At 44.6% G+C, this 14,618-nt stretch overlaps 1 protein-coding gene across 1 annotated transcript; it reads left to right on the top strand.

Moving 5' to 3' along the window:
* The first annotated feature begins 4,547 nt into the window (after positions 1-4,547).
* Positions 4,548-11,076, top strand: IL17C (interleukin 17C). Its single transcript, XM_083629840.1, has 3 exons — positions 4,548-4,714; positions 6,997-7,307; positions 8,087-11,076. Exons 1-3 carry the CDS (start codon positions 4,712-4,714, stop codon positions 8,334-8,336), a joined length of 564 nt encoding a protein of 187 aa, XP_083485966.1. The 5' UTR covers positions 4,548-4,711; the 3' UTR covers positions 8,337-11,076.
* The last annotated feature ends 3,542 nt before the right edge of the window (positions 11,077-14,618 follow it).

The raw sequence follows: 14,618 nt of genomic DNA, 5'->3' as shown, positions 1-14,618 counted from the left end.
TTGGATCCCAGACAAGAGAAAGAAATGTATTTGTGAGGAATGAAGCACTGGATATGTGAGCCTTTACCTTTCTTCCATGAACTTCTTGGGGTAGATTAAAAAGAATGAGCAAGGGAAGGGAAAGTTAGAACAGAGTTTCTTACCCACTCCAAGCCTCAGTTTTTCACCATCTGTAAAATTGAGCCACATAAGCAAATGGCAGATGACTTATAATGTATTGTCGTTGAAACATTATTGTTTATAATGTCTATGAAGCTAGATAGAATGCACCCTTCTGAATAAGGAATTAGCCGTGTCCCATGTCCAATCTATATAACACTGAATTTATTCATGGCTGCCTTGTTATTGGATATGGTAACGTTTCAGAGTTAATGTGTTTTACACCACATCAATCCACAATGGATGTCAAAAAGAAATAAATATTTACAACCATTGGGAGGGGGGAGCCTTTGGAGAAAAGGAAGGTGAACTTCAAGCGAAATTACTAAAAAATAAATACATGTGTTTCTATTTCTGTATTATTATTTGTGTGTTTAAAGTGTGTGATTGTGTGGGGGTCAGGTTTCACCTGCTATTGTGTGGGGGTCAGGTTTCACCTGCTACTGGAAAGTGGACCCCGGTCACTTTCTACCAGGATAAAAAAAATGGAGACCAAGTCTGTCAGTGGGTATGGAACATCCACACTCAGAAGCAGTCTACCTCTGAATGCCAGCTACTGGAATTCAAACAATAGGGAGGGCTGTTGTCTTCCTGCCCTGCTTGCCAGGATTGGGAATAGGACCCTGTAGTAGGCAGGCCTTCGCTCCAATCTAGCCTGGCCATTCTATATTTCTTTGGCTTATTGATTTATATCATTTATGTCCTGCCTTTCCTCTGAGGAGATCAGAATGGTGGATGCGGTTCTGCCTTCCCAAGTCTGACCTCACAATGCAGCCCCACAATGTTGATTAGGCTGAAAGATAGTGCCCATCACCGCAGTGGCTTTCATGTGTCCTTGCGGATGTGTTTGTTTTCCCATAACACAAGCCAACAATGGAATAAAATGTGAATAAATGAATGAGCTAACTGAGCAAATATGGACCTATCAAACATCAATGAATGAACAAACCTGTTTTGCAAAAAAAAAGACACTCATAGAGAAACTGAAAATGGGTTTGCTGGAAAAATACAAACTGTAACCAAAAAAAAAAACACCCCCTTTTCACGCAGAGGATGGAAAGTCTCACACAATTCCCTGGTTTGGGAATCCAACTTTTTTCACTTGCATATTTGCATTTCAGAGTTTCAAAGAAGCATAAAGAACTGACCATCAGGATAAAATCTATGAGACGGTGGAAGAAAATACTTTCCATGGGTGATCAATGTATTTATTTATTCATTGCATTTTTATCACAAGTGTGATGTAGTGGTAAGAGTGTTGGATGAGAACTTGGGAGGCTAGGGTTCAAATCCAGTGTTCAAAACTCCCATTGTTCTAGGTGCATTTTGTGACAGGGAATTTCATTAGTGCGAGCAGTTTCTGAGCTCTGAGTGCAGTACTGTGCCTAAGATTTCAGATTAAAACTGCAGAGTTGAAGGAAAGGAGGACCTTTTTCTGCCTCCCCACTTCCAGCTAATCTGAAGACTGGAGAAGAGACCCTGTTAAGAATATTAGGGGGGTGGGCAGGGGAAGGACTAGATCCTGTGAAAAATGAACATAATATTTTAGATGCAGTTCATTCTTTTTCAGCTTTGTATTTTCGTTATAAAAAAGCGTGCTTAGACATTCCATTGTTGCGCCCATAGCCTAGGTTTAAGGTGCCATTTAGCTGCTAGCTTTCATATCTCAGTTTCTAACACTGTTCAAATCCCTACTCAATCAGTCACTGTCTTTCAGCTTAGCCTACCTCACAGGGTTGTTGTGGGTATAAAAAGGGAGGAGGAAAACTATGCACGCCACCTTGAGGTCCTTTGAGAAAAAAGGTGGGCAATAAATAAATATTTTTTTAAAAAAAATGAAAGGAGGAGTAAGTGTATGGTGAAGGCAGAGACATTATTTCAATCCTCCTATATTCCCCCTTAGAATATTCCACCTGGTTTTTTAAAAGGAAAAGTGATGTGTTGCCTTTCCTTCTGCAGGGATAAATATTGTGCAGTCATGATTGTGCTCGTGTTAGGATCAGGGTGGTTATATGCAATCCCTCTTTCAATACTGTCTTTGCCTTCAGGAGTTGGGGTCGGATATACTGCTTTGCTTCCAATCAGTGCATGTCCCATAACTTCTTGCTGAATTCCTATAACGTTAATACCACAAATGTTCTGGTTTATTTTTTGTCCCACTTCTGCTGTGCTAGAGCCTCTCCGGACATCAATTATTGTTTGTGTCGAGAATATTTTGCAGAATACACACGTAATAAAACACCAGTCCGAAAGGGCCCACAAAGTAGGGTAAATATTTCAGTGACTATCATAACAGTGATATTAAAGAACTAAGCATAACAGTGACTAACAGAACAGTGATTAGTGTTAAAGTGTTAAAGCAAGAGGATGTGTAGAATTCACACGCACTCTCCACCTCTCCAACCCATCCTCCAAACCCGGCAGGAAAAGAGACAAGCACACAAAAGCTTTTTTCAAAACACAAAACCAAACAGTAGTTTGCTGCCACCCCCCCCTTATTTCCAGAACAGTCCCCAAAGAGTAACCCAAGGAAGGAGGTTACTCTTCAGTCTTTACCAGACTACCCCACTCTATGTCACTTTACCGTGACACAGACAGAAATCCAACAGGCTCTGGTAGGTGACTAAGCAGATTAGGCACTGGTTCAGCTTCCCTGGCAGAAAGGCATAAAAGACAAAGGCAGGGAAAAAATCCTTTTTCCAAATTTATTAAAAAGAAAGGGTATTCAAAACAAAAGTTGGCACATCTCTTACAGATTCCAAACAGAAAATAAAAAACATTATTTAATATCGCTAACTATACTTGCAACAAGAACAGAAGCACAAGCATAATGGTTTCAAAGAAGTTCTTGGCTGAGGTGGTGTGCCAGGCCAGGTGGGCTGTGAATTGCACGTTAGTTTCCTAAGGTTTTTTCCCCTTTGAACCCACGTGGATTCAAAACTTAAAAGCCAATCAGTTCCTTAGATTAATTAGCAATTTGCCAATGGTTACATAGAGGGACAATAACTCAGGCTTGTTAGGAGACTCAACAGCTGAATCTTGTTTATCAAAAGGCCTTGAAGATTAAAGCATCCCCAGAACAAACCAGATTCTTTGAGTTGTAAATTAGCCAGAAAGCCCTCTCACTCTGAATCTGCGTCCCAGACAGCCAGGTGTCAAGAACCACAAATCAGCCAGAAACTCTTTTTCCTGTAGGAAGGAGATGACCAGTTCACACTCTTAAAGACAGAAAGTCTGAAATTAAAGAACCAGATGCACATTCCCAGGATTCTATAGCGTTTGGCTCTCCCATAATGCTCTTCTGCATGAGCCAAAGTTCTAACCTGCTAAGATTTCCCAATATCACTACAGGATGTTATAGGATTTGGACAACAGTAGGATGCCTCAAAGCTGTCACCATTTTCCGGGAAGGATTCAAGCAAAGAACTGAAGAACTATCTACCCCTCACAGAGCTACAATTCCCAGCACCCTTCCAGGATACTTTGGGCAGTGAGGTGATGTGCTTTAAGTGTATGGTGTGTACAAAGTCACCCCCTCTCCTGGTCAGGTATATATTTCTTTACTGGGCCAAGTTATGCTGGCTGCAGAGTATGCCAGCTTTAGAGTTTCACAGAACCCTTCAATGAATGGAATGAAGAAGCAGTCAAACTTCCACTGACCTCTCTCCTCCACTGATCTATATGGCCCCCTCCTGCTCTCAGTCTCTGTACAATCTTCTGTGTTTCCATTCCATATGACAGAGAGTTCTGTGGAGCCCACCAGCTGGTGCATTCCCCAAAATATGCTGAGGTGCCCCCCCAGCAAAGAGAGAATATTATACCTGCTGCATAATTCAAAATAAAATGTAGCACTTGGGTGCCTGCATTTCTATTTCATTAAAGAATGGAACAAACAGGGTATCAAATTTCCTATTTTTGATTCAGGATGCCTTCTCAATTAATGGAGCATGCGCTTCCCCATCTACAAAGGATGAAGACTAGAAAGATCAGTCAACAATGTTTGTTGTGTACAGAAGATCATTGATTGCGTACATGCCCTTTCCCTGCCCCACGTCATCCAAGGATGCCCCCCTCCTTACAAATCCTATCAAACAACTGTTTAGATATTTACAGTAAAATCTATTATTAGCAATAGAACGTTAGCAGGGGCTAGAAGAAAAAAAAAAAGACTAGGTTAGCCTGACTACTCAGCTCCCCGCCCACTGTCGTTAAATAAGTAATCATAGTATAACAGAACTATTTCACGAATGCCAGAGGATTGCAGAATAAAGAAACCCTGCTAGGTAAGGGAGGAGGAAGTGAGTAGACTCAACTATTTCCCTAAAGGGAGGAGGGAGAGCCTTGGAGTTTCCAGGTGTGTAAGTAACATCCCTGTTCCCCAGCATATAAATGGGAGACAGGTGTCAAGCTGGAGTCAGTTTACCTGTCCCTTGCAACTGACAATCACCCTCCAAGGGAAGCTAAGCCCAAGAGGCAGAGAAAGAGGAGCTCGTGGACAATCCACCTTAAGCATCATCAGCACCTGCTCACTGCCTCTTTCGAATCAGCCGAGATGGTAAGGATGCCACCTATGCCACCTCCAGGTGCCCGAGGGAAATGCTCAGGGACTCTCTTACAGTTCCACTCTGCTGGAGGAGGGCAAGGGAGAAGAAGCAGCCTTTCAGAAAGGAAATGGGATGGGTTGGATTCAGCGTTAGTCTGGACCTATTTTTCTTTCTTATCTGCTGTGATTTGCTAAAGTGCTTTTATGACTTGCGTGCGGACAGGGCTGGCGGTCAAACTGCTATCTGAAGAACATTATTCTTTTGTACTCAATCAAATACATGAACGATATCTGTTTTAAAGCTGTGATTCTAAGCACCCTCGCGGCATGTTCCTGTGTCTCGATAGAATGTGTATGTTCCGTTCAAACTGAGATTTACTCACAAGAAAGTGTTGTCTTAAAATCAGAGGATTGCAACATTTAAGCATATGCTGTATTGATTCATTTGTGGCTTATTTCAGTATGATAAAGTCTAGTGTGTTGGTAAATGGTCACAAAGTAAATAATCTTGGACCTAAAAATGTGGATAAGTAAGGTTATAATAGAACATACTCATTCTCCCTTAGTATGGGACAGTGGAAGAGACATCTGAAAAAATAGGAAGGGGGGAGAGAAAGAGAAAGATGGGTGGAAGATCTTGAGGAGAGACTGAAGGGGGAAATCCTGTATATGTCTACTCTGAGGTAAGACCTGCTGAGTTCAATGGGACTTACTCCCAGTGAAGTGTGTATGGGGTTGTAGGATGATAAAATGAAGTGCAGTGAATTCTATGTGTTGTAGCCAATACCGCAGAAGACAGAATCAGGAGTCAAGATAACATTAACAGATTGGAGAACTGGGCCAAAACAAACAAAATGAAATTCAGTAGGGACAAATGTAATGCTACAGGAAGAACCAGCTGTACAAATATAAGATGGGGGACACCTGGACTACTGTACAAGCGAAAAGGATCTAGGGGTCTTAGTAGACCACAGGTTTAACATGAGTCAACAGTGTGATGCAGCAGCAAAAAGAAAGAGCTAATGCTATTCTAAGCTGCATTAGCAGAGTTATAGTGTCCCGATCAAGGGAACTAATAGTCCTGCTCTATTCTGCCTTAGTCAGACCTGGAGTACTACTTCCAGTTTAAGAAAAATATTGACAAGCTGGAATACGTGCCCAGGAGGGTGACCAAGATGATAAAGAAACCAAACATTATGAGGAATGGTTGAGGAAATTGGGTATGTTTAGCCAGCTAAAGAGGAGACTGAGAGGAGATAGCCATCTTCAAATAAAGGGCTGTCACACAGAGGAGGGAGCAAGCTTGCTTTCTCCTGCTCCGAAGGCTAGGACCCAAACAAATAGATTCAAGTGACAAGAAAGGAGATTCCGACTCAACATCAAGAATAACTTTCTGACAGTAAGAGCTGTTTGACAGTGAAACAGACTCTCAGGAGAGGTGGTGGGCTCTCCTGGCTTGGAAGTTTTTGAGCAGAGGTTGGATGGCCATCTGCCATGTGTGACCTAGTTGAGATTTCTGCATTGCAGGGGGTTGGACTAGATGACCCTCGGGATCCCTTCCAGCTCTTCAATTCCATGATCTATGTGTGTTTACTCAGAGGAAGTTAAGCCTTAAGGTGTTCACTCTAGGAAAGTGTGCTTAGAATTGCAGCTTTAGGTTACTCTTTTTTTCTGAACACAGAAAGAAAGTATCTCACAGGCCCAACAGAACATCACACCAAGAAGATAAAGAAGTGTCACATTTGGCTAAAGACACGATTTTAAATATATACATATATATAGCATCACCTGTGCCCATGGTGCTCTGCGGAATATAAAGAAATGGGTCGTTGCCCCAACTAGCTTACAATCTAAAAATTCTACACAAGGGGGGGGGGGGACAGAAAAATACTCAAGAGGAAGAATATCTGAAAACTTCAGTTCTCTCTCTGGGCTGGGACATAGGAATAGAGGGAGTAGCCTTGTACCGAGTGAGACCCTTGCTCATCTAGCTTGGTATTGTCTACACTGACTGGCAGCAGCTCCCCAGGGCTTCAGACAGGGAGTCTCTCCCAGCCCTACCTGGGATGCTGGGGATTGAACCCAGGGCTTTCTGTGTACAAGGCAGATGTTCTACCATGGAGCTACAGCTCTCTCCCTTCTATTTTAAGTATACCGTAAGAAAGAAGTTCAAAACTAGTTGAACTAAGGATGTCTCCTAATTAATCCTAGCATGAATGAACAATCTTTTCTCTCCAACCACCATCTTCAATCCCTCTAGTATAGTTATATGCATCTCTTTCTTCCCCTTCCAGCGCTCCCTTTTGCTTGCACTGATTCTCCTTGCCTGGGCAGAGGCCAAGCGACTGGGCGGCCACCACCGACACCACCAGAACTGCTTTGTTGCAGAGGATGTGCAGGAAGGGTACGTGCCCACGCTGTTCCGGAGCAGGGCCACACGGTGGGAACGCCAAGCTCCCGTGCAGCTGGTGCCCTATGTGGAGGGTGAAGAGGCCAGTCCACGGAGGCAGCGGAGGCACCACGAGACCACCTGCCCCGATCTGAAGGTCCTGGGCACTATGAACAGAGAAATCCACGAGCGCTCCATCTCACCATGGGCATACCGGTAAGGGCACAAGACATAAAAAGCAAGGGTGAGCATCTCGAGTGGACAGATGCAGAGGCAGTTTTAGGGTAGCATGACCAGTGTGGCTGCACTGGGCACCACACTGCTGTAGAAAGGAGCGCAAAATGCAGGGGGGATGCCAGATTTTAGTGTCACACAGGGCGCTGCTGAAATTTGAGAGACCAAAGTCTGCCACTGACAGATATGAGTGTACTAAACACCACAACCAAACGGTAGTCCTCTAACCCACATGGCAACTCTTTGACTCTTGCTAGGGTCTGTTCCCAAACACCCCTAATAAGGTGCATCCTATCATTTTTATTTTATAAAAATCTTTATATACCGTACCTCTATTCGTGTGTTTCTTTAAAAAATCAGAGCTGTTTACAACAATTATATGTAAGATTTTACAATAAAAATATGAAATGTTATAATGATAAAATCAGAAATCATCCAACTGTTAGGGAGATATATATTATGATTGCCAGAATAAGCCTGACAGAATAGAAATATTTTCAGCAGGTGTTTAAAAGTTCAAACAGAAGGTGCATCAAGTTCATACAAGAGAGCCAGAGGTGTAGGAGAAGTCTCAGAGGAAGGAGAAGTCCTAGCAAAAGTGGCTTGTCGTGCAAGGAACAGAATTTGCAACAAACTATAATTTCCATAATTCCTCAAGGGTGGGAAGCTAGAAGTCATGACAGTTAGACAGCTATTAAGGCTGTTGTTGTGGTTTTGAGTTCGCCTAGCTCACTTTTCTTTCTCCCTTCTTTTTAAACCAGTATTGATGAAGATGAAGACCGCTATCCACGCAAACTGTCCATTGCAGAGTGTCTCTGCAAAGGATGCATTGATGTCAAGACAGGACAAGAGGTGACCTCGCTCAACTCTGTGCCGGTGTTCCAGAACATGATGGTGCTGCGACGCAAGCCGTGCCAACACAACGACGAGGCCGCTGGCTTTACCTTTGAGGTGAAGTACATCGATGTGCCCGTGGCCTGTGCCTGCGTCCTCCCCCGATACAGCAGCTGAGCGGGTGACAGTCTGCGCAACCAATGCTCCTATGGAGCAGTTTCATATGCAGCATGGTCCAAATCTAAATCTGTTTTTCTGAATGCAGCAGCATCACATGTCCCAGTCATTGTGTTTGTTTTAAAGCACTTGTTCATTTCAACTCTAAGGATTATTGTGGTCCTGCCCCTTTGGGTTGCTTTGGGAGGAAGGGCGGGGTATCAATGTAATGATGATAACAAAATTGCTGCCCAACAGCTCTGAGTCATCCCTGGAGGTCAGGAAGGGATTTTAATCAGGTTCCCTTATCCCTACTCCCCCTCATAGCCTAGAGCCCCTGGTCCCACCCATCAGATGACAGTCTTGGGACATGTCAGCACTTTTTCACCAGGAGGGAGCAATGGAGAAACTGCAGTCCTAAGAGCAATATATATATATATATCTTGTGGCACCTTAAAGATTTTTCTTTTTAAAATGGCAGTAGCTTCCATGGACCACAGTGCACTTCTAATGCCACAAGACTCTTGCATTGCTTTTGCTGTAGCAAACTAACATTGGCTACCCTTTTGCATCCTAAGAATAAGGGGAAAGGCTGTAGCTCAGTGGTAGAGGTGCTTAAGGCAACAGTATCTTTTGAAGTGCACCTGGCTCTCTACCTGTCAGGCAGTGTGCGCTGGTGGCTGGTGCCAGTTGAGGCTGGTGAGGCAGCAGGCAGGGAAACCAACAGAAGGTGGTGCCACAGCCAATGACAGGCAGAGCCACTTTCTGATTGATTGCAAGTAAGAAGGCAGGCAGTGCCCTACTCACCCAAATGGACCAGCAAAACGTGCATTGATGGAAGGGACTGATCCTGGTAGCTCCTCCCCATATGATTGTTTTTGACCTATTTATTTATTAATGTTTATATTTATATTATTTATGTTTGAAGTTATCAAGTGCTTGTTCTGGTTATTTATTGATTTTGTTCCCTAGTAGCTCTCCAAGGCTTTGCCGAGAATTTACTGAGTCCATATCTGTGATCTCTTGCTGCCCAAATCCCAGCTGGTGCTGTCTTGAAATGTGTCCCCCACTCCCTAGAAAATCTTTCTTCCCTTTTGAAAAGAAGCTTACATTTTCCTGCTTCGTTCTCAGGGCATTTTAGAACTTTTTCTGGGCGTGGGGCTTTGAGCTTACCTTATCCATCTGAGGTGGCTGAGGACACTACATATTTACTTTCTTACTTACTTGTAAAACGTTTCCTCAGTGCTCCTCGGCACCCACCAGCTGCCCACACTTTCTGATCTGAGAAAACCCCATGGGTGGAGCTACCTCATGAGGTCTTCTCCTGAGCTTTGACTGACATGTTGGCAGCTGGGGTGGCTGCAGAGTGCAGACCATTCCTGAGGTAATTTGTGGAATGAAAGAAAGGAAACTCCCCCTCAGCCACCTCAAAAATGAAGGCAAATGCTTCAAAAACCCTGCACACGCTGTCAGAATTTCACTGGGCCTTTCTGTCCTCCTTGATAAGACCTCAACTGTGATGTATTTTTGAGACATTTGAGTTGAGTTGAGTTGATTTGAGTTGAGTTGAGACGTTTTCCAGGACAGCACCAACCCCCAGCACAGCAGGGACAATCTTGGCAAAAGTGTGCCAGCAAACAGCCTGACCAAATATGCCAAACTGCAGCAGGGATCCCATGGCTTGGCTGTCTGTTGCAGCTGATAAGCACAGCCAACCCTGTGGCCTGGTGCGATTGTCAGCTTCAGCTAGGTGCTGGTGTGCAGCATGCTGACCTGCCAATCACATCATAACAGAAATGGTCGCAATGTCTTCTTGTGGCAGAAATGGGCCTTGTAGGTGGAAGGCCCAGCTCAACCCTCTGTTACAGCTGTCTAATTCCAGAGTGCCGAGCATCATACTAAAAAGAAAACTGGTGCTTGACATTGCTGCGCCAGGCAGTGGCTGGTTTAGCGCAACTGTGTGACATGCCCAGGACTCAAGTCTTTGAGGAACCTTGCTGCGTTCCTTAGCTGGAAGGCACTGGGTGAGGAGTTTGCTTGGGAGGAAACTCTCAGTAGCTCTGCATTCCTTACTAGTTCAGGAAACCTGCAACAGATCATCAGGGTGAGATGCTTTAGCTGTTGCTACCAAAGTTATTTGGCTTCTCCAGTAAGACCTGTGTGTCCTTAAATATTAAAAATCAATAAATTTCACCATTGCTCTCCCAAGGGTAGCAACCCCTGCGCTCCCTTCCCCAAAGTGCTGCTCTCAGAGATGCTGGGAGGCACTGCCTATACATTTCTAACCTTGTGCCAGCAGCCCGTGACTTTTCTCCCTGACAATTGCTGGATGTCACCTCCCACACCAGGTTTCAACATTGCACGGTCTGGCTGTGGGTGTGTGGAACAACAAGTGATGCATACTGTGTGGTTTTGATTCATTTTTGCTTTTCCAGCCATGGATTGGAACTCTTATTTATCAGATTGCTTCAGGGAGTTCCAATCAATTAATTTATTTTTTGGTCTCAATATCTAATGGATAGGTGCTCTTATTTATTTGATGTCTTGTGGTGCTTTTAATTGATATGTTTTTATCTCTAAATATCTAATTATATGTCTAAATTATTAAGTTATTTATGCAAATGTATTTATTGTGACACTAAACAAACAAACAACCCCTGATAGGAGGAGGCATCACCCAGACTGGGATGCAGAGGCTTCCTCCAGTGTGAAATTGTTTCATAAATTGCATTAAAATAAAATGTTATTTCTCTATGAAAGCCTTTGGGACTCTTGACTGTTTTGTTTACAGTGCAGGTCTCTCTTGAGAGATCTGAAGGTCACTACACCCCTCACTGGCCTTGCTTGGCATGTGTTGTCCTGCCCACTTTTGCCATTGGTGTGTGGCCCCCAGAAAGTCACCCAGAAGGGAACGTGGACCTTGGAGTGAAAAAGGTCCCTTTCCCCCTGAGCAACACAATCCAGAACACAAGCCATGCTGAGCAAATGGCTTCATACGACTGGGATGTATGTGTGAACCAAGGGGCCTCTCGTAGTGAAAAGCACAATTTTCATAGGGTCATAGGGAATCAGAAACATAAGGAAAGTTCAGAAATAAAACAAAAGGTCCATCCTCCTCCACCCAGCAGTGGTCAGTCAGGTGTCTTCACGCAGCCCCAAGGCAGGGCTTGAAGGCAAGATCCCTCTCCCACTGTTGCTCAACCAGATTGTGGCACTACAAGGTAGACTGCCTATGAAACTGCAAGCTCCACTCGAAGCTGAAGGTTGGAAGATTCAGGGCAGGCAAAAGAAAGGTCAGCTTCAAGCAATACATAGATAAACCGTGTCATTTGCCCCCACAAGAAGCAGTGATGGCCACCAACTTGGATGACTTAAAAAGAGGATTAGGTGAATAGAGCACAAGGCTATTAATGGTGACTATGTTCCACCTTCACTCTCTGAGGCAGAACTGCTTCTGAATACCAGTTGCTAGGAATTGCAAGTGGGGCAATTGCTGCAGCTTGTGGGCTTTCAATAGCCAGCTGGTTGGCCACTCTGAAAACAGGAGGCTGGACCAGACAGGCCTTTGGACTGATCCAACACAGCTCTTTTATGTTCTCAGTAATGGTGGATAGTTATTGAAAGACCTCCTTCTCCTCTGTTGATCACCATCCCATCTTATGACAGAAAATCCAGTGAATTCGTTTTCTGCAAATCACTTACCTCTTTTTGCTCTGCATCTCTCACCAACAGTGAATTTTGATACACTAGCTCAGCATGACAGCCCCCTCCCACAAGGAAAGCTCCAAAATGGAAGCAGCTTCGTCAAACATCATATACATGTGTGCACGGTAAACATACAAAGCATTAAACCCAACTGCTCAGAATTGGTATGATTGTGCATAATTACCTAAGAGTGACGTGGGTGGCACTTGGGACGTGGGTGGCGCTGTAGGTTAAACCACAAAGCCTAGGACTTGCCGATCAGAAGGTTGGCGGTTTGAAACCCCCAGACGGGGTGAGCTCCCGTTGCTCGGCCCCTGCTCTTGCCCACCTAGCAGTTCGAAAGCACGTCAAAGTGCAAGTAGATAAATAGGTACCTCTCCGGCGGGAAGGTAAACGGCATTTCCGTGCGCTGCTCCGGTTTGCCATAAGCGGCTTAGTCATGCTGGGCACATGACCCGGAAGCTGTACGCCAGCTCCCTCGGCCAATAAAGCGAGATGAGCGCCGCAACCCCAGAGTCGGTCACGACTGGACCTAATGGTCAGGGGTCCCTTTACCTTTACCTTAAGCTGCACAGAAGTTAGCCATGCTTGCTTCTGACTGGCTACATTTGCAAAACACACACTGAGCTGCAACAAAAAGGTCTTCAGGCAGCTGAAATGCATGTAGCCCATAGTTATTAATTGGAACCACAGACTATATCTTCAAAAAAGAAAAGCAAACTTGAAAGCCTCCTTATCACCTCATTCACTTGCCAGAGCGGTTTCCTTGACACTTAAGACAGTTGACATCATTGACTTCACTCCTGCTCTGAAAAATGTCCCAGAGCTGTGCTCCCCCTAAATTTTCACAAACAACAACTACACCATTGCTTGTCAATCAATATCATGGAGATGACCTTGAGGGTTAGTATGGGATAAAGTGCTTCTGTCTACTTTATCCACAGTATGCATAATTATATAACCCTCTTAATTCATGTTCTACCCCCCACCCCAACCTCAGTCAACCACAAATGTGCTGAAGTTTTCCTTGTGGAAAAGCTGCCACAGTGTTTGCTGCCCTTCTATGCATCCTTTTTGAGATGCTTCAGTAAAAGTGTGCTAAGGAGCGTTTCCCACTGGTGCCAACCCTTCTGATCAATTCAGTGGTGGGAAAGTGGCCTGAATTGACTGCAGCTGTGCACACACACATCTGGCCACACCCACCACAGGCACAGACTCACAAAGCACTAATCACTTTTATTACATCACTGAAAAACCAAGATAAAACACAAACTTGTAAATTGTGTGCGCGCATACACATACACACACAATTGGACTATTACTGTATTTTTCTGTGTATAAGACTAGGTTTGTTTCCTAAAAAATAATGGCAAAATTTAGGGGGCGTCTTATACACGGATAGTGCTGAAGTGGACTGGCGACTGGCTGTTGCCGCAAAAATAGGGGGCGTTTTATACATGGGGGCATCTTATAGATGGAAGAATATGGTACATGGGGAAATAGGGAGCTGCCTTTTGCTCAGTCCATCTAGCTCAGTGTTGCCTACACTGACTGGCAGCCGCTCTCCAGGGTTCCAGACCTTTCTTTCTTTCATCTGGATGCAGCCAAGATGCTCTGCCACAGAATTTCCCTTTAACTAATCTAAGAATGTAAGAGCTTGGCTGCTGGATCGGACCACAGGTCCACCTAACCCAGCATCCTATTCTCACAGCGAGCCAGATGACTGTGGGAAGCCTGCACACAAGACATGAGCATGACAGAGCTCTCCATACCCTCCAACATCCCTCAGATGAAAATAGGGGCATTTCTCACTCCTCGCCCCAACTGACCCTCCTCAACTCCGCAGCAGCGGTCATGGAGAGGTTACAGGAAGCTCCGCCACAGCCGCCACCATCGTTGCTTGGGACAAGCATTGGCTCATCCTCCTCTCCGAGTTTGGCAGCTGTGGTGCTGGCTGGGGGAAAAAATGGTGTTTCAGGATCAAATCAGAAGCCAGGGTGGCTTTTGTAATTCTGGGACTGTCCCTGGAAAACCAGGACACTTGGAGGGTATGCTTTCGATTGTTCTCTAAGATGTGGAGAGGAGGAAAAAGGAAAACTGGGACATTCCAGGATCAAATCAGAAACCGGGATGGCTTCTGTAATTCTGGAACTGTCCCTGGAAAATTGGGGCACTTGGCGAATATGAACTCTTTCCGCTTGTGATTCTGAGTAACTGGTATTCAGAGGCATTACTGCTTCCAATTGTAGAGATGGCGTCTGCTATAGAGCCACATTGATTTTGCAGCGCCACCTTCAGGCACCAGAAATAAATTGCCCTGGGAAATTAAGCCACACTTCAGTAGTTAATCCCTTTGCCCCAAGGAACTCTGGGAATTATAGCTCTGAGAGGGGAATACGGGTCTCCTACCAGCTCTCAGCACCCTTAACAAACAACAGTTCCCAGGAATATTTAGGGGAAGCCATGACTGTTTCAAGTGCTATCATAATGCTTTGAAAGAATGGTGTGGATGTGACTTAAGCAGCCTCTTGCCCAATACTGGAGGTAGCTATTGATAACCACCTCTTATATGAATTTGTCTATCTTCTTTTAAAGCCT

This window comes from Podarcis filfolensis (genome assembly GCF_964270895.1).
Source record: "Podarcis filfolensis genome assembly, chromosome: 8".
Lineage (NCBI taxonomy): Eukaryota > Metazoa > Chordata > Lepidosauria > Squamata > Lacertidae > Podarcis > Podarcis filfolensis.
This window is presented reverse-complemented; position numbering and strand designations above follow the sequence as displayed.

Coding starts and splice junctions, on each gene's coding strand:
- IL17C (XM_083629840.1), top strand. Junction 7,308..8,086: donor ATCTCACCATGGGCATACCG/GTAAGGGCACAA, acceptor TTTTTAAACCAG/TATTGATGAAGATGAAGACC.